Raw genomic sequence first — 19,511 nt, forward strand, 5'->3', positions numbered from 1 at the left:
ATATCTCTGCCTAATTTCTCCCAGGTCCACCCCTGCCTGGATTCTACTGCCTGTCAGTTTTTAAGTTAAATTTTATTTTTAATTATCAAGCATTCATTTTTTCCTTCCTTACTATGCCCCTCCCTCCACGAGGAAAAAAAAAGAAAATTACCTTTATCCCATTCAAAAAACTGATTGGGGGAGGGGGGCAGGGCTCAGCTAGATGGTACAGTGGATAGAGCACTAGTCCTGGAGTCAGGAGGACCTGAGTTCAATTCCAGCCTAAGACATTTAATAACTGCTTAGCTGTGGGACCTTGGCCAAATCACTTAACCCCATTGCCTTAAATAAATTTTAAAAAACTGATTGGAATCTAGGATGCCTGGGATTAGCAGGGACCTGGATAGGTTCTCCAAGTCAATCTTTTGCTACTTGAAAGCTCAGCTTTAATATAAATATCTAGACTTCCAGAGAAGAAACCAGACTAAGGATGGTTAGAGAGAGGTTAAGGGAAGAAGGAGAAGAACAGAGGGAAAGAAGAGGGAGAGCTCCTATATGACCTCAGGTAAATCTCATCACCCTAAGCCTCATTTTCCTCCTCTAGATAATGAAAGGGTTAACTAAATGATCATGATGGTTTCTTCTGACAACTAGGTAACACAGTACATAGAGTATCTTCCCTGGGACCAGGAAAACTTGAATTCAAATCCAGTTCCAGATTGTTCTAACCTATGTAACCCTGATCAAATCATTTAACATATTTGTCTCAGTTTCCCCATCTGTAAAATGAGTTGGAGAAGGAAATGGTCAACCCCTCCAACATTTTTGCCAAGAAAATGGGGTCACAAAGAATCAGACAGAACTAAAATGAATCAACAACAACAAAAATAAAAGTCCCTTTCATTTCTAAATCATTGGATCCCTCCCCAGTGACCTTTTACTAAGCCTGAGGTCTCCTCCTATTGGAACTGGGGATTGAAAAGGACATATTGCTCTCAGAATAATGTGCCCCTAATACTAAATTGGGAAGGAAACCCAATGGAAATTGTGGTAAATCTACTAGAAATTAGGCAAGAAGAGCACCACATCTCAGTTTCCTCATCTGTAAAATGGGTAGCTTGGGGGAGAGTGTCCTAGATGGTATTCAGTCAGTTTTCAGTCATGTGTGACCACCTTTGGTGTTTGCTTAGCAAAAGATACAGGAATGTTTTGCCATTTCCTTCTCTTATTCATTTGAGAGAGGAGAAAACTGTAAACAGAGGTTAAGTGACATGTCTAAGATCACACAGCTAGTAAGTATTTGAAGCTAGATTTGAACTCTGGTTTTTCTGACTCTAGGCTTGACGCTCTATTCACTGGGCTCCCCACCTATACATGATATCTATGATGTAAATGGAAGGTAATCTTAGAAGGAAGGGGAGAAGGGGGTAGAAGGGGGAAAGAGGGTAGAAACCAAGAAAAGTCTCTTGAAGTAAATAGGATTTGAATTTTGAAAAAAAAACTATTAAAAAAAACTACATAGCCAAAAGTTTGAGTTGAAGAAGGAAAGTATTCCAGATGTGAGAGACAGTCGCTGAATGGGCACCACAACTCCTGAAGCTACTAGGAGAATTGAGAATAGAACCCATGTCTCCTGAATCTTAGCTCAGAGTTTTGTGTCCTATAGCATCTCCTTTGGAAGCCCAGGATACAAAAACAGTTGCCAGTGAGATTTGTTTTCTCTCTGACTAGCAGTCAGATTTCCAGTATTCTCTTTCACTCTTTCTCTCTCTCTCTCTCTCTCTCTCTCTCTCTCTCTCTCTCTCTCTCTCTCTCTCTCTCTCTCTCTCTCTTTCTCTGGCTTGCTTCTGAAGAACTGTCAGATGGTAGAGGTCAAGACAATGTGTAGGTACTCCCACTCAGGATCCCCATGGGGCCCGAGGAACCATGCCAACTGGTAACATGGGGCCAGGGCAGTAACTGGTTCATGGCAAGGAAGGGCAGCTATAATTACCTTTAGAAGGTGATTCAGGAACTCCAGGGAGAAAAACCTAGAAAAAGAGGAGAGACTCATCTCTCAGGTGACTCTGCAGCTCAAAATCCCAGGGAAAAAGCAGAGATCCCCACCCCCATTTCTGTTTCTGGTCTATCAGGACATCTCTCCTGCTGTCTAGCCCTGAGTTCTTCCAGAAGCCATGAAGTCTAGAAACAAAATAGGAAGTTAGGTGGCACAGTGGATAGAGTATGGACTTAGAATCAGGAAGACTCAGCTTCCTGAGTTCAAATGTAACCTCAGACAGTTGTGATCCTGGGCAAATCACTCAGCCCTGCTTACCTCAGTTTCCTCATCTGTAAAATGAGCTGGAGAAGGAAATGGCAAACCACTCTAGTATATTTGCCAATAAAACCACAAATGGGGTCATGAAGAATCTGACATGACTAAAAATGACTGAACAGCAGAGTCTAAGACAAAGATTGGTCTCTTAACTGCTAAACAGTTAGAAATTGAAAGACTATAATTCTATCCTCCTAGAGGAGACCCTACCTCTGCCCTCCAGGAATTCCCACTCTAGTGGAATATATAAACTAAGTCACAAATATGAAGGTAAAGTGAAAACATCAGGACTGGAAAGATGGAGAAAGGGTCATCAGGAAATCAATCAGGGAAGGCTTCAGAGAACTCTCAGTTTTGAGTCTTGGGACATGAATTCACTTCCAGACTATTTCTTCCAAGAGAGTGAACTTGAGCAAATCCCTCACTTCTTTTTTTTCTTAATTTTTTTCTTTTTTTGTGTTTTTTGCAAGTCAATGGGGTTGAGGCTAGGTAATTATTAAATATCTGAGACCAGATTTGAACTCAGGCCCTCCTGACTCCAGGGTTGGTGCTCTATTCACTGTGCCACCTAGCTGCCCCCCTCACTTCTATTAAGTTTGAGTTCCCCACCTGTACTATTGATTTCACAAAGTTGTTATCTTAAAGAAATATTGTTATTATGCAATATGTACAGGATTGGGAAAGGGGGAAGGATAAGGAAAGGGTTGGTGTAAAATGAGGAGGAGGAAGAGAGCTGAGAGAGTACCCATTGGAAATAGGGAAGAGAATATGAAGAGCCTGTGGGAAGAAAGACTAAGGTATAAACAGGGAACCAGGAGTAGGGTAGCCTGGCTACAGCAGAGTGAAGCCAGAGTCTTGGAAGAGAAAGAGGGGGTGAGACAGCAGGGCTCCCAGAGAAGGATGGCTAAAAGACAGACAATGAAAGGAGAATGAAAATCAGGCTGAAGTTACAATTCAGGAAAGGTTTCCCAGAGGAAGCAGAGCTGCAGAAGAGGAGGATCAGGGAATCTAGGGAGAGAAAAGTCTGATGACGTTTAATGATGACAGAGAATTTGGATGACTGGAGTGGTTCACCAGCTTTCCAGAGAATCCAAGCTCGGGAGTCATGGCGTGGGGGTAATAATAATAATAATAATAATAATAATAATAATAATAATAATAATAATGATAAACAATAATAAGTTGTCCTCCAAACTTGAAGCTGACCATCACATTGGGACAAGAAAGTGACTCTGATTGCTAGGGTCATTAACTCTTTCATGACCTCACTGTGGAAATACAGAATATGATTCTATCTTTTCCATTTCACAAATGGGGAACCTAAGTGAACCTGGGCAATGGGGAAGATATATAGGAAGGAGAGTTGAGAATAAGGGTATTGAGGGATTCCCTTGGGGATGTGATAGTAGACCTGGGAATGGGAAACAGGTGGTCCTATTACTTCCCCTTCTATCTCCCAAGCTCTGAACTTGGGACAGTTTTTCAAACAGTGGACTCTCCCTCTGCCCCTTCTCTCACCCATTTGGGAAGTTCTGAAGTATAGGGCTCAGTTCTGGTCTTGCTTATTGGTCTCTGACCCCTAAAGGACCTGTAATCCCTGGCTGGATTATCCTCATCCCTCTTTGTCCTTGAAATTGCTAGACTCTCAGTTCTTGTTATTACTCTTCCATCTTCTCCTACACATATATTCAACCAGACTACCCACACCCTACCTACCACACATACACACACTCCAAATACAAAAGAAGGATAGAACTAAGAAATAACAAGATTAGTTTGTACTATAGAAACTAAATTCTGAGTGAATGGAAAAAAAAGCAAAAATGACCCTGGGAAACAAAGAATGAAATACATCTTCCTCTTCCTTGATGGAGAGGCAGAACATTACATTCCATCTCAGGTGAGGTCACTATAAAAATGTACTGTGCTTAAGCATTTTTCATATGGGAGGAATTCAGTTCTGGATGAGTGACAAGAAAGGTAATATCTAGAAATGACTGTATAAAGACAAAAGGCTTTAATAAAACATATTTAAAAGTATAGTGTTGCAAGCAATTAAAAATTACGGGTAAAAGCTTCCATCACTAGCCAATTTATCCTTCTTGGTTCCTAAAGTAGAATGATATCTTCTACCCCCAAAAAAGTCTAGTCAATGATATGGGATTTGCCCACTCTGGACTCTCCAGTTCAATCTTATTGACTTATTCAACAACAGCAAGATCACCCTCAGCTAACTGGGAAGTTGGCATTAGCCAGTGCCCTGGATTTGAAGGCAGAGGATCAGATCAGGAAGACCTGAATTTAAATCTAACTTCAGAAGCTGTGTGACCCTAGGCAAATCATTTAATCTCTCTCTGCCTCAATTTCCTCAAAAATAAAATATAATCAAAATTTTCTAATTTATCTCCAGTGATCCTTTGGGGAGTTTCTGAGTCCCATACTTTTAGCTGGAGTAGAGGAACTGAACCTCTTTTTGTTTTTGTCCCTTTCAGATATTAAGAAGAGTTAAAGAATAGTAACATGCAGTTCCAGAGCAAACTGTTCCTATTCTTTAACAATTTATCTTTTTGGGGAGGGGGTGGCTAGGTGGTGCAGTGGATAGAGCACCGGTCCTGGAGTCAGGAGTACCTGAGTTCAAATCCGACCTCAGACACTTAATAATTACCTAGCTGTGTGGCCTTGGGCAAGCCATTTAACCCAATTTGCCTTGCAAAAAAAAAAATCTTAAAATAAAAAATTTATCTCTTAGGGAATGACTCTTGTGCTTATATAGGTGAATAAGTCCCCCACAAAACTTAGTTATGAAACCTTTATCAGAGAAGTTTGCAGCAAATATTTTCCCCCATTAACTGTTTTCTTTCTAACTTTCACTGCACTGACTTTGTGTCAAAAAAAAAGTTTCAATTTCATGTAGTCAAAATTAAACATTTTATCTCCAATGAGCCTTTGGGAAAAGGGTTTCTGAACCCCACAGTTATACCTAGAATAGGGAAGTTGAGTCTCTTTTTGCTTCTGTCCCCCTCAGATATGAAGATGAGATTGCCAAGCGGACAGACATGGAGTTCACCTTTGTCCAGTTGAAGAAGGTACTCCCCACCCCTTCACTACCTCCCAGCCTGCCTGGCCCCAGGACAGAACCCTCTCTTATGCCAGTGGTTTTTAACTTTTTGTGTTCTATAGACTCTGTGTCAATCTGGTGAAGTCTGTGAATCCCTTCTCAGAATAAACAGCATTGCCTATTTTCATAGCTGGAGGAAATACAAATTTTAAAATAGATGTCAGTTAAAACAAAGACATCATTTTTTTTCCAGTCTATATTCATTTACCTATGAAATCTAAGGAGTCTATGGAATCCAGATTAAAATTCCTCCCTTAGGCATATGACTTGACTTTTCTTAACTCTGCTTTCGGGGCAATGGATAGAGCACTAGACCTGAAGTCAGGAGGACCTGAGTTCAAATCCAGTTCAAACACTTGTGTGATCAATACTTTGAAAAAAGAACCCTGCTTTATGTCCAGTGAGTTCACCTGGCACTTTTTAAAAAAAAGATCTTTTGCAAATGCACCACTGTTTATCCCAGAATAGAGAAACAAATAGACAAATATATGAGTAGGTAAGAAAGAGAAATATAGGGGCGGCTAGATGGTGCAGTGGATACAGCACTAGCCCTGGAGTCAGGAGTACTTGAGTTCAAATCCAGCCTCAGACACTTAATAATTACCCATCTGTGTGGCCTTGGGCAAGTCACTTAACCCCATTGCCTTGGAAAAAAACTTAAAAAAAGAGAAATATATAAAATAGGCACTGTTATTGTCCTGCTCCTTTTTCCCAGACTCCTTTTAGCATTTTTTCATGGATCCTTCTCTTGACCCTTCCATTAATTTCCTAGAATTTCTTCTTCCTAGGCAGATACTTTTACTCCCTAGAGTTGAAGTGCAGCCTCAATATCTGCCCCACCCTTGCCCTAATACCCCTCCTTCCTCAGCTCAGCTCAGTCTCAAAGTACCCCCTCCTATAGCCTCTTCCTCACTGATCATTCTCTCCCCAAAGGATCTGGATGCTGAGTGTCTTCGAAGGACAGAACTAGAAGCCAAATTACAAGGACTCCAGAGTTTCGTGGAGTTGATGAAATCTGTGTATGAACAGGTAAGAGAAACAGGGCTTTCTGGATGCCCCAGGAACATGGAAAGAAGGAAACCATTATCCTACTTAAAACAAACAAACTATCCCTCTTCTCCCCAGAACAGATCAACTCATCAGGATAATATGATGGAAATAATGTCTGGGTCAGAAGACATTGGTGTGAATCCCATCCACTTACAACTTCCTATGCATCATCTATAAAATTAAGGGACAATGCTAAATGAGTCCCAAGGTTTCTTTCCAGAGCTTCTTATAAAATCTGCTTCTAGGTGACTTTAAACAGGCTGAAAACATCTCTGGGTCTCAGTTTCCTCCTCTGTAAAATGAGCAGATTTTTTAAAAGCATCTCTTAGATCCCTTCCAGCTGTAATGTTCTGAGTCTGGAATTCTTTTTTCTAGTTTTCACGAGGAAGATAAGTGAAGGAAGGGCAGGGTATAGAAGAGAGACCGAGAGGATGCTAAGAATAATAGGGTCTAAGTGAGTATGGCGATTCCTTGACCTTTGGAAGTTCCTAGGCCATGAAATGGCTCTTTGAAAGAGTGGTACCTTTGAAGAACTAAGAAAGTGGAGAGCTCAGGATAAAAGATATAATGTGGGGATAGGCTATTGTGGATTGACTGCTGGAGATCCCATAGTTCCATTCAAGCCAAACTCTCTAAGACTAAGCCATAATTGTAAAGAAAACAGCTACCTAATCTGGACTAGGATCTCAGGATTACCTAGTCTACTCCCTTAAAACCTTGGATTTCATACCCCCCCCCTTCCAACACACAGATGAGATAACATTTTAGGGCTGTCACCCTCCTATCCATGCCCTATTGCCATTTCCCACAGATTTTAACAGCACTTCCCCCATCTGTCCCAGGGTGACTGAATCACCCCGTACTTACACAGTGTTGGCACAGTGAGTCTGTTTACATCTTTCTTATGCCTTCACTTCTTCCCCTCTCTTCAGCTTCTGACTCCTTAGGTTTCTATAAAAAATGTTCTTAGGGAATGGAGAATCAGTCAGGGCCAAGATCAATTCCATTCAATTCAAGGAGGATTTATTAAAAGCTTGCTATGTTTAAGGCAAACAAGAAGCAATGAAATAGTGAATAAAATTGTTACTATTCAATTGTTTTAGATTTGTATACAACTCTTCATGATCCGATTTGGGGTTTTCTTGGCAAAGCCTCTAGAGAAGTTTGCCATTTTCTTCTCCAGTTCACTCCCCACCTGCCATGTTTTCCAATGTCTATGTTTTTGCCCGTGTTATTCTCTATGTCTGAAATGTAATCTACCTACACCTGCCATTCTGCCTGATGAATTCCCATTCACCTTTCCAAGTCCAACTCAAATACCTCTTCCTCCATAAAATCTTCCCTGATCCCCCCCAGATAGGCTTATCTTTATGGTGATAAAGTTATCATAACTATCATAACTTATCATTATGACCCTCCCCCCCCCCTCAGACCTCACTCAACTTACAGATGAGGAAACTGATACAAAGAGGGTTAAGTGATCACACTTTTTTAAATTAATTTTTATTAAAGATATTATTTGAGTTTTACAATTTTCCCCCCAATCTTACTTCCCTCCCCCACGGAGAGCAATCTGTCAGTCTTTACTTTGTTTCCATGTTGTACCTTGATCCAAATTGGGTGTGATGAAAGAGAAATCATATCCTTAGAGATCAGACAATAACATATCTGTGTTTTTCTAAATTGCATGGGATAGTCCTTGAACTTTGTTCAAACTCCACAGCTCCTTATCTAGATACAGATGGTATTCTCCTTTGCAGACAGCCCAAAACTGCTCCCAATTGTTGCACTGATGGAATGAACAAGTCCTTCAAGGTTGAACATCACTCCCATGTTGCTGTTAGGGTATACAGTGTTTTTCTGGTTCTGCTCATCTCACTCAGCATCAGTTCATGCAAATCCCTCCAGGCTTCCCTGAAATCCCATCCCTTCTAATAGAACAATAGTGTTCTATGACATACATATACCACAGTTTGCTAAGCCATTCCCCAATTGAAGGACATTTACTTGATTTCCAATTCTTTGCCACCACAAACAGGGCTGCTATAAATATTTTTGTACAAGTAATGTTTTTACCCTTTTTGATCATCTCTTCAGGATATAGACCCAGTAGTGGTATTGCTGGGTCAAAGGGTATGCTTAAGTGATCACACTTAACCAGGAACACACAGCTAATAAATATCTGAGGAAGACTTTAAATTCAGTAAGATTAAGTCTTCTTGACTGCAGGCCTGCTGTCAGAGAGCCAGACTCAAAACTCTGAAGAATGGAGTTCAAGTCTCTTATTTGACTTATTTGAATCTTATTGACTGTGCAATCTCAGGTATGTTTCATAATCTATCTGGCACTCTCTGGGCAACCCTGAGTTGCAGAGATGTCGACCTGCTTCAGATGATAAAGTTTTCTTAGCCTGAAGTTTTCCATACAAATAAAAATACAGATCCAGGTTCTTTCCTATAAGACACTATGCTAGGATTTGGGAAAAACAAAAATTAACAACTGCTTCCCTCAGAGGGTTTACAGTCAATTGAAATGTTTAAAAGAGCTAATTATCCATAACCTGGATAGGTCACTCCAATCATTAGTATAAGTTCATGAGCTCCAAGATCACCAAATTATAGAACTGGGAACTGGAAGGACCTAAAAGACCATCCTGTTCAATCTCCATGTATAAGTTCAGAGAGAAATGATTTGCTCATAACCATTGAGGTAACAGGTATCAGAGTAGGAAGAAATCATATCATAGGTCTGATTAAAAAAAATATGTTGAGCCTCAGAGCAAAATTGGAGAGAGTTCTACACTGATACCAAGTCTAATGTAGTCAATGAAGAAATTAGAGGAAGTTATCTTGAATATACCCTGAAAGAAAAATGGAGAACTTGCCTCTGAGCCTGAGCCTATTAGCTCCTTTAGCCACCACTACCATCATCCTGCCCCGGAGGGAGGCAACCCCAGATACTGAAACTCTACTTAGTTCTGAATGTTGCCTGTTAATTTTGGAGCAGTCTCTTCCAGGCTCTCCATGTCTAGTTCCTTCCCAGTCTTTATTTATATTATTCCCATTTGCACAAATTATTCTTTGATTCAGTTGGACTCCTCACTCCCCACCTGCCATGTTTTCCAATGTCTATGTTTTTGCCCGTGTTATTCTCTATGTCTGAAATGTAATCTACCTACACCTGCCATTCTGCCTGATGAATTCCCATTCACCTTTCCAAGTCCAACTCAAATACCTCTTCCTCCATAAAATCTTCCCTGATCCCCCCCCAGATAAGCCATTATGACCCTCCCCCCCACCTCAGACCTCACTCAACTTTTTATTTGTGCTTCTTTATTGTAATGGTATTATTGGTGTAACATGGGGTAACAAAAAATTAGACATAACTGAACAACAAAAATGTGTCATATACCTCTAATGAAATGTCATTTCCATTAGCTGAGAGAACTTGACTTGCATAAATTTCATATCCCTTCCCATAACCTGCTTCATAACTTTATGCACTGTAAGTCCTAAATAAAGTCATCCTTTCCTCATCTTTTTTTTTTTTTAGTTTTTGCAAGTCAATGGGATTAAGTGGCTTGGCCAAAGCCACACAGCTAGGTAATTATTAAGTGTCTGAGGCCGGATTTGAACTCAGGTACTCCTGACTCCAGGGCCAGTGCTCTATGCATCGCGCCACCTAGCCACCCCTCCTTTCCTCACCCTTAACTCATCTAAGGATTCATCCTTAATTGACCTCTGAGGAAGGAGGAGACACAGTGTCTACCCTCATGGAACTATCAGTCTTATGAGAAAGATATGAAGTATTTACCAGGGAGAGAAAGTAGCAAAAATGGAATCAGGAGAAATTCATCAGAGAAGTCCACTAGAGCAGGAAAAGTATAAATTGGGCTTGGAATCCAAGGTAGAAGGTTTAGGGGCAGGGGGATGAGAAAAGAAGATGTACCAAGAAAGGAGCACATAAGTGAGAAAGCTGAGTGACCAAAGTCAATGGATTCCTAGCTAGAAAGATTTCTAATTAAAACATCACTCCTTCATTTTGTAGAGAAGGAAACAGAGCCCCAGAAAAGGGAAGTGACTTTCCCAAGGCCAAACAGAGCTAAGCATTGAATTTAGGTCACCTGTTCTCATTCTGCTATTTGAATTATTTTTTCACAATATCCCAAATACCCTCCTTCTCTTTTAAGGGGGGGTGAACATACTGGGATACTATCTTCTTTACTGTAAAAATGGAGAAGCTGACATAATATAGGAAATGGGCAACCTAAGTGAAACCCTGCATCCTTCCTCTCTGTTCAATCCTATTTTTTCCCTCCTTCCTTCTTCCCAGGAACTCCAGGACCTGATGGCCCAAGTAAAGGACATATCAGTGACCGTAGGAATGGATAGTCGTTGCCATATTGACCTCAGTGGCATTGTGGAGGAAGTGAAGGCCCAATATGATGCCATTGCTGCTAGAAGTCTGGAGGAGGCCGAAGCATATTCCAGAAGTAGAGTAAGGGCTAGTATAAGGGCAAATAGGATGGTAGTAAGGGAAGAGGAATGGGGAGACTATGCCAGGGAAACATCACTGACCAGGGATGTCCACAAGGGTAGGAGGGAGAAGCTGGGGGCTGACTCCAGGAAGCTGCCTCAGACTAGAATGGAAAGGTAAGCATTGGGTATGGGAAAGGGTGAGCTCAGGAATATAACCAATCTCGAATTTTCATGAAAAATCTGAACCATATGTGAGGGAAGTTTGGGAAGTGGTGGAGAAATAAAAGAAAAGAAGTTCTGGAGAGAAAGAGGTAGTCTAATCCAGAAGAGACAACAGTAGAGCAGAATCCAATTGGCATTGCCATTAACTTTTTACTCTGGGTTCCAGTTTCTTGTACAAAATTGAACTAGATGAGATCTGAGTTCCTTCCAGCCCTGATAGACTGAGGACAGAAATAGAAGGTGAGGGAGAGAATGAAACATAAAGAAGGATAAAGGTGGAAAGCAAGGAGACTAGAAAGTGAGGGAGAGAGGGAGAACAGAGAAGTTGGGGAAGAGAGGAAGCTAGATGTTAGGGGAAAGAGAATACATGGGGAGAATAGAAAAGGTAGACAGACTAGACAACAGAGAGTAGGAGAGAATGGAGGAGAGCAAATAGAAGGGGGAGAGAAGAGAGAGGGAGAAGGGAGTCTAGAGAGTAGAGAAAAAGAAAGAAGGGAAAGAATAGAAAACTTGGGAAGAAGACAAGAGAATAGGAAGATGAGTGAAGCAGCTTCAAACAATGGAAAGACTCCTAGATCTAAAATGAGAATAGGAAAGTGAAGGATAGAAGAAGAAGAGATTAAAGACTGGGGATAGGATGGGGAGACCTCTGGGGAGAAATAAAAATAAAAAGAAATGAAAATAGGAGAAAAAAAGAAAAAAGGAAAACAGAGACTAGGTAAGGAAGCTGTGGAAGACTCTAAGGAAAAGAGGAGAGAGGAGAGTCAATAAAGAGAGAAGAGAGAAGAATAGGATGAGGAAAAAAGAAGAAACAGCTAGCAGAGAAGTCTTTCCATGTTGAAACATGTCTCCCATTTACTCTTGTTTAATTCTCAGCTGGAGGAGAGGGCAGCTCGGTCTGCTGAGTTTGGGAACAGCCTTCAAAACAGCCGAAGTGAGATTGCTGACTTGAACATCCAAATTCAGAAGCTAAGGTCCCAAATCCTCTCTCTCAAGAGTCATGTGAGTGGACTTAAAGAGATCAATCCATGGGACAGGAGGAACTTTCTTTCCAGGTTTCTCAGACAATGGGGTTCATCCACTGAAGGGCCAAACTACCCAAGAAAAAAACTGGTTTTAAAATATTCCTAGGACAGACATGTCACAGGTTTCTGGACAAGCATAAATATTCCTTAATGAAAGCTAGGCTTGGGTTCAACTCCCATTCAAATCATGAAATTTAGATCTGGAAAGGATGATAGAGGCCAACTTGTCCAACCTTGGGCAACAAAAAAAGACTGTTGGCCCTTAAAGGTCTTTGCAGCATATTTCCTCCTCCTCTTATTAGTTGTTGCATAAAACAAGTGACAGTCTTTGATTTTCAACTTCCTCATCAGTAAAGAAACAAACAAAAAAGTAAATAAGCATTTATTAAGAAGTGCTAAGCACTTTACAAATATTCTCATTTGATCTTCACAACAACCATGTGAGGGAGGGGCTCTTATTATTCTCATTTTACAGTTGAGTCTGAGGTCAAATCTGAACTCAAATCTTCCTTACTTTAGGTCTAGGATTCTATCTTATTTTGCCACTTAGCTGCTTCCTGTTTAGCTCACAGGATTGTTATAAGTCTCAAATGGTGATAAGGTGATTAGAGACTTGTAACTTTGATTTCAGCAGAGAATTCCTATTATGGAAACTTTCTGCCAATAAGGACCAGAATCTTCTTTGTAACTTATAATCTAGAGGTTGCCTAGGATCACACAGTTAGAATGTGTCAGAGATGGGACTTGAACTCAGGTCTTCCTGGTTTGGAAGCCAGGCCTCTAGTCATTACACCACATTTCCTTTCACTGATTGAACTCTTTATTTTAAAAATTGTATAGCCCTATATTGTCACATTTAAGTTCCTCACTATCTCTAACTGAACACTCTCTCCACACCTGAAGAATGAGAGTTATGTGACTTCCTATTGTCCCTCTACCCAAGAATGCCCAGGCTGGGCTCTGGTACCTCCCTATCTGACAATCTTCTTACTGGTTATAGTGTCTGCATTTGGAAGAGAACATCAAGGCAGCAGAGGAACAGGGAGAATTGGCCTTCCGGGATGCCCGGGACAAGCTGACCCAGCTTGAAGAAGCTTTACAGAAAGCCAAAAAGGACATGGCCATCCAGCTACGAGATTATCAGGAGCTGCTGAACATCAAGTTGGCCCTGGACATTGAGATTGCTACTTACAGGAAGCTGGTGGAAGGAGAAGAGTGCAGGTGATAGGGCGAAACTGAGGCATGCCCAGATAAGATGGGAAGGAGGGTGTGAGAATTATAGTATTTAAATCTAGGTCATCTGGTCTAACCCCCTCCCCATTTTACAGATAAAAAAACTAAGGTACAGGAGAGGTCACATACTTTAATAGAAAAAACACACCTTGAAATCAGAAGACCTTTTTGCCTTTGCTCTATACTACTCTTGGCAAATAATGTGACCTTTGTGAGCTTCAATTTCCTCATCTGTAAAGTAAAAATAATATTTGTACTTTCTCCTTCACAGACTCAAAAAGATCATATATGAAAAATCTCCTTGCAAGCAAAACAATATTCTATTAATAAAACAATTACTGTTATTATGCAATTTGGCAAAGATTATTCAGTTAATGGTTAATCTGGACCTAGAAATCAGGATTCTCTGCTTCTGAGTGCTCTAACATACCCCACCACACTGTATTTCATTTTTTAAGCACCAAAAATACTTCTAGCATATGTTATAGAATGAAAAAATGGGAAAAACATCTTCCCTGAGTCCAGGAATCCAAACAGACCAATAGAAATCAGGAAGCTTCCTTGAAAGGAAAAATGAAACACAAAAGGGATATGTCACTTGCCAAGGTTAATACAGCATAGAAACAACAGGATTCCCCATGGGTTCTATCCCCATCCTTGACCTTCCTTCTGTCTGAAGTCACTAAAGGAGCTCCCTTCTCCACCTGACCCCCTACTTCTCTCTCCCCAGAATGGACTCTCCTTCCTCCACGGTTTTCAGTGCTATCCAATCCCGATCCAGACCTGGTGAGTTTATTCATCTTATCTTGTGTGTGTTTGGGGGAAGTGGACAAAGGTTGGGATCCCTGGGATAGGGACACTGATTCTCTTTTTTTAAGGAACTCTAAAAGTAACTCAACTCAATTTAACAAACATATATGAAGTGCCTATGATATGCAAGAGACTGGGTTAAGCATGGGAGAATAGGGGCAGCAGTGGATAGAGCACCAGCCTGGAGTCAGGAGCACCTGACACTTAATAATTATCTAGCTGTGTGACCTTGAACAAGTCACTTAACCCCTTTGCCTTACAAACACCCCCCAAAAATGGGAGAACCAAGATTAAAAGGAAATAGCCTCTTCCCTAAGAAAATTTATATTCTGTTGGAGGGCCCATAATTTGTCCATGGAAAAGTAAATATTGAGCATATTCAAAGTAACTCTAGAAGTAAAAAAACAAAAACTAACAACCGGAGAGAAGTAAATACAAGTACATTCAAAGTAACTTCTAGAAGCCAAAAAGAAAACTAACAAAAGGAGAAGAGAAGTAAATGCCAAGCATATTCAAAGTAACTTGTAGAAGTAAAAAAAAAAAAAAAAAAAAAAACAGAGAGGAGAAGTAAATACCAAGTATATTCAAGGTATCTTCTAGAAGTTAAAAATACACAACTATAACAAATGGAAATAGGGAGCAGTCAGGAGATAGCAACTGAGTGAGGTGGAGGTGAGGAGGGAATGCATTCCATACATGGCCAGACTGAAATGGTATCTTGGGTATCATAAATAATAGCTAATATGGGGGGGCAGCTAGGTGGCATAGTGGATAAAGCACCAGCCCTGGAGCCAGGAGTACCTGGGTTCAAATCCGGTCTCAGACACTTAATAATTACCTAGCTGTGTGGCCTTGGGCAAGCCACTAAACCCCATTTGCCTTACGAAAAAACCTAAAAAAATAAATAAATAATAGCTAATATGTCAACTTGTCTAGAATAGAAAGTAAAGAAGAGTAATAAAAAATAAGACTGAATAGATAGGTAGGAGTGAGATTTGTAGGAGGGGCTTAAATGCCAAGCTAAAGATTTTATGTTGTATCCTAGAGACAATAGGGAGCCAAGGAAGATTTTTGAGGAAGCAAGGACATAATTAGATGAGTGATTTTAAAATATTCATTTGGCAGCTATGCAAAGGGTAGATTGGAAAGGGAGAATGAATTGGGACCTAAGTATGAGATACCACCATTCACATCCCCTATTTATTTCCCTTGCAGTTGCCTCCAAATTAGGCTCCTCAAAGACCCTCTTCCAAAGGAAGAAGAACAAGGGTCCGGTGATCAAAATCACAGAGATGTCGGAGAAGCTCATATCTCAGGAATCTGAGGCTACTCAGTAAGGCCGCTGGCTCCCTGGTCCAGCTAGCCACTCCCCCATTAGCAGGAGTGACTCATGGAAGATAGAGGGAAGTCCCAGCTTACCTGTGGGTCCAGAGAGGGTTAATGATAATTCCATTCCACTCCTCAACCTTCCAACAGCATCACTCATTTCTGGAATTTCCATCCAGTGACCAGGGCCTCACTTCCTGGACTTGCTAAATGGACTTCAGGATCAATCCTGCTTCTATTCCTTGTCACTTCTAGGACCTCCTCTTATACCTCCCCCCCACACCCCATTTTCATTTTTGTTTTGGGGATCTGAACAACTCATTTGGGGATGTGAACAACTGGTCTATCTATCATGATCCCCTCCCTGGACAAGCTTCTTAAGTCCCTTTCTCAGGGCAGAATGTAGTGAGCAAGCCTCCCATTGTTCCCTGGTCTGGTCACCTTCATGTTGCTTGTACCTCCTCTGGTACCTCCAGGGCATGGGAAGAGAAAAGGAAGTTTGGGTGCCACTAATCAGCCAGATTAGCAGGGAGGATGAAAGCCTACTACCTTCCTTTGCCACCAACCTTTACTTGCTCCCTAAACAACTGACAGTATTAAAAGAAGGCAGGGTGTGGGGATTTCTGGGGGAGAAATTAAAATTTTCTTCTGGGTGGGAACAGAGAATTAACCTGGAGGTTCCTGAGCCTTGATGACCCAACTTAGATGCCTCATAATTCCTCCCTTTCCTTTCTGCCTTATATGGGTCCCCACTCTCAGGGCTTTTGCTCAAATTGAATCATTCCCAGGGAAGGAAAGGAATAGTCTATTAGTCTAATCCTGAGCCAACTTCCCATCTCCTTGTCAGGGAAACATTATATTTTTGCCATTTAATTGGAGGATAGGGTTAGAAGAACCCTTCTTCAGGTAATTCTAAATTCTCAAGAATGTTGCTAATACTTAAACCTTGCCATACACTGCTGAAGAGGAGCTAACAGAATCTTATCTCACTTTATTCAAGTGCAGCTACTACAGGGCCTAGCCAAGGCCCCTTGTCCTAGAGTCCCTGTAGCCTCACACTCAGAATTCCACTTCTCTAGCTATGTACTTTACCCCAAAAGACAAAGTTCTCATATCTCCAATAAAGCCACATTGCCAAGACTGTCCGTTCCTTGTCCCCCCAAAGATAGAACCAGGAAAGCTTTGAACCTCCAATTCATGATCCACTATGGCTGGATTTGCTGCCCTTTATCTTCTTCCAAAACTAACATCTTATCTCTTGCCCCTATTCCTTCCTGTCTTCCTTGCCACTGGGTTATGAAGAAGGCTTAATGTCCTTTGGAGTCCTGAGGGTGAAGGTAGGTAACCAGTCTTCTTAGCTGCTATCCTCTATAGCTGTGCTAAAGAGTATATCCTATCAGCCTCAAAATGAATGTCTTAAAAAGACACAAGAGAAAAAATTCAATATGTATAGATATTTGGGTCTGTGACCCTATTAGCCCCTCTCCTCTTTTCCTGACAAATGCCAAACAGCCCCCTACTGGTCTTTTTTCAGTCTGAATTCTCTTATCAACACCTTGGAGCCTATCTTTTCCCTTACTCTGCCCCCTTTTCTCCCTTGGGGAACCTTACCTCCCCAGCCCTAACTTCTCACTCAAACCCAAGTTCCACTTCTCAAGGCACCAAGTATCTAGAGTCTCTTTCTTTCTTCTTAATAGCCTTAATACACCAAGCTGTTTAGTAAAGTATAATGCTAACCACTACCTGAGTGTCAGATGAGAAATCAAGGGGACACAGGCTCACACACTTCTTTGTGTGGGGAGATACCCTCTAACTGCTGTTTTTCTTGCTATTTATTGGTTTCTAAGGGTGCAACACATCAATGGGATATGAGATATATGGATATATATTATTTTTTCATAAGTTATATGGATCTTAACTTATTACCTCCCTTCCTCTTTCTGTCTTTGTGGACAGCACCTGCCATAGCCACTGTACCTCAATGGACTGAATCCTCCTAGGATAATACTCCCTCCTCTTCCTGGTGGGGTGAATAAAGTGTGCTAAGCATCATCTAATGATGGAAATGTGTCAGTTTCTATGTTCCCTCTTGTATTGGCCAACGGAATAGAGAGACAATGAGGGACCAGAACTGTAATTAGATTTCTCTGATATAAGCCGGATACCAATTTCCAGTGAGAATAGTCCAAGAAAATTTACTTCTGACCCCTGCACTAATAATTTTCCGTTTTCTAAAAATTTTTGATGCTCAAGTCCCCAACTCAAGACACTCAAAGAAGAACCAAAAGAGTTACATACTGAGTCCCTAAGTCTGTTTAGTTCCCTGAGTTTGGATACCTGCAAAGACAAACCCAAATGGTATATCTCCCTTGTTCCATCACTGCCATCATAATTAGATGCATGATTCTAGGGTTTATTCCTTCTTTCCTTTTATTGCTCTTGTATCCATACAATCTAGGATTTATTGAGAAGGGACAAGAGGCAATGTGGTACAGTGAATAGTGTTGGATTTGAAATCATGCAGACCTGGGTTTAATCTGCATCCTCTGATGCTTTTAAATTCTTCCACTCAGGGTGGGGCAGCTAGGCGGCTAGTGGATAAAGCACTGGCCTTGGAGTCAGGAGTACCTGGGCTCAAATCCAGCCTCAGACACTTAATAATTACCTAGCTGTATGGCCTTGGGCAAGCCACTTAACCCCATTTGCCTTGCAAAAACCTTTAAAAAAAAAAAAAAGAAAAGAAAATTCTTCCACTCAGGGCAAAGAGAACTCCTAATCCCCATATACTAGCATAGTCAAAATAGGATGCTATCTGCTTGGTGATGGGCATTCCCACATTGTTGAATTGCAAATAATTTCTGTCTTTGAGGAAAGAAAAGGACAAAGGAAACAAAAATATTCAAATTCACTTTCCTAGGGTCAGATAAACACAAAGTAGAGATTAAGGAAAACCATTTTGCCCCAGAATGGATTTGGTTCAGATGGGTTCACAGTTCTCTTTAGGCTAGGAACACCTGGCTGCCATATAGCCACAGAAAATTTTTCTAGCCAGAAAAACTCCATGCTGATTTTGAATTTGCCTATTTGGGATCAAGATCATTGGTTCTAGTATCACTGAGTTCATTGTAGTTGAATCACAAAGTCTCATGATGGAAATGAGGGTTGGGAATAACCATATTCCTGTGGTGTCACTTGTCTTTTCTTCCATCATTCATCCCCCACCACTGATGAAACAGCATCGACCTTTAAAATGCAATATGGTATAGCAGGAAGAATATTTCATCTGAAGTCAGAAGATCTCGGTTCATCTTACCTTGCTGGTCCTCAGATTCCTCTAGAAAACTGAAGGATTAGAAAGATATGAATCCGCTTTCCTATTCTAACAGTCCTATGAAATACACACACACACACACACACACACACACACACAAATAAGGATGGCTCCCATCATTTAAAAAAAAAATAAGAAGCCCTACTGAGACACAACTTCCCATTTCAGAATCCTTTGTTTTTTACCAATGGTCAGTTTTACCAGCTAGGGGCCAGGGAAGTCATGGGGACTGGTTCAAATTTTTTCAATCTGATAATTCTACATGAGTATATCATGCCTTCTGTACTATTCTGGTTCCATTTGTGCCATTGAATGTCCTAAAATGACAATCTACTAACTTGTCTTTTGCCATTATTTCTAAGATTTCTATGTGATTTGCCATGTAAAAGTCCATTAAAAAGTGCCCTAATTTATCACTGCATCTTTATTTTCCAAATATTCTCACTCAGAATGCAGTCAGGATGCATTTCTATGTTCCTAGTGCAAAAGGATATTGTTGGAGACTAATAATAACTCACTCACAATGTATTTTATAATTTTCAAATATTATTTCATTTGTGCTTCACAATGACCCTGTTCTGTAGGTACTTCAGGTACTAATCTTCCCATTTTACAGATGAGGAAA

General features: G+C 40.8%; 1 protein-coding gene across 1 annotated transcript in view; it reads left to right on the forward strand.

Annotated features, from left to right (window-relative positions):
* The window catches only part of KRT80 (keratin 80), a 33,687-nt gene extending 14,702 nt beyond the window's left edge, over window positions 1-18,985 (forward strand). Inside the window, exons 3-11 of the mRNA XM_074225873.1 lie at window positions 5,319-5,379; window positions 6,345-6,440; window positions 10,794-10,958; window positions 12,038-12,163; window positions 13,187-13,407; window positions 14,150-14,205; window positions 15,445-15,562; window positions 16,858-16,892; window positions 17,512-18,985. Of these exons, the coding sequence (XP_074081974.1) occupies window positions 5,319-5,379; window positions 6,345-6,440; window positions 10,794-10,958; window positions 12,038-12,163; window positions 13,187-13,407; window positions 14,150-14,205; window positions 15,445-15,562; window positions 16,858-16,892; window positions 17,512-17,555 (922 nt within the window). The 3' untranslated portion in view covers window positions 17,556-18,985. The remainder of the gene's footprint in view (window positions 1-5,318; window positions 5,380-6,344; window positions 6,441-10,793; window positions 10,959-12,037; window positions 12,164-13,186; window positions 13,408-14,149; window positions 14,206-15,444; window positions 15,563-16,857; window positions 16,893-17,511) is intronic.
* The last annotated feature ends 526 nt before the right edge of the window (window positions 18,986-19,511 follow it).

Source organism: Macrotis lagotis, chromosome 2, assembly GCF_037893015.1.
Source record: "Macrotis lagotis isolate mMagLag1 chromosome 2, bilby.v1.9.chrom.fasta, whole genome shotgun sequence".
NCBI lineage: Eukaryota > Metazoa > Chordata > Mammalia > Peramelemorphia > Peramelidae > Macrotis > Macrotis lagotis.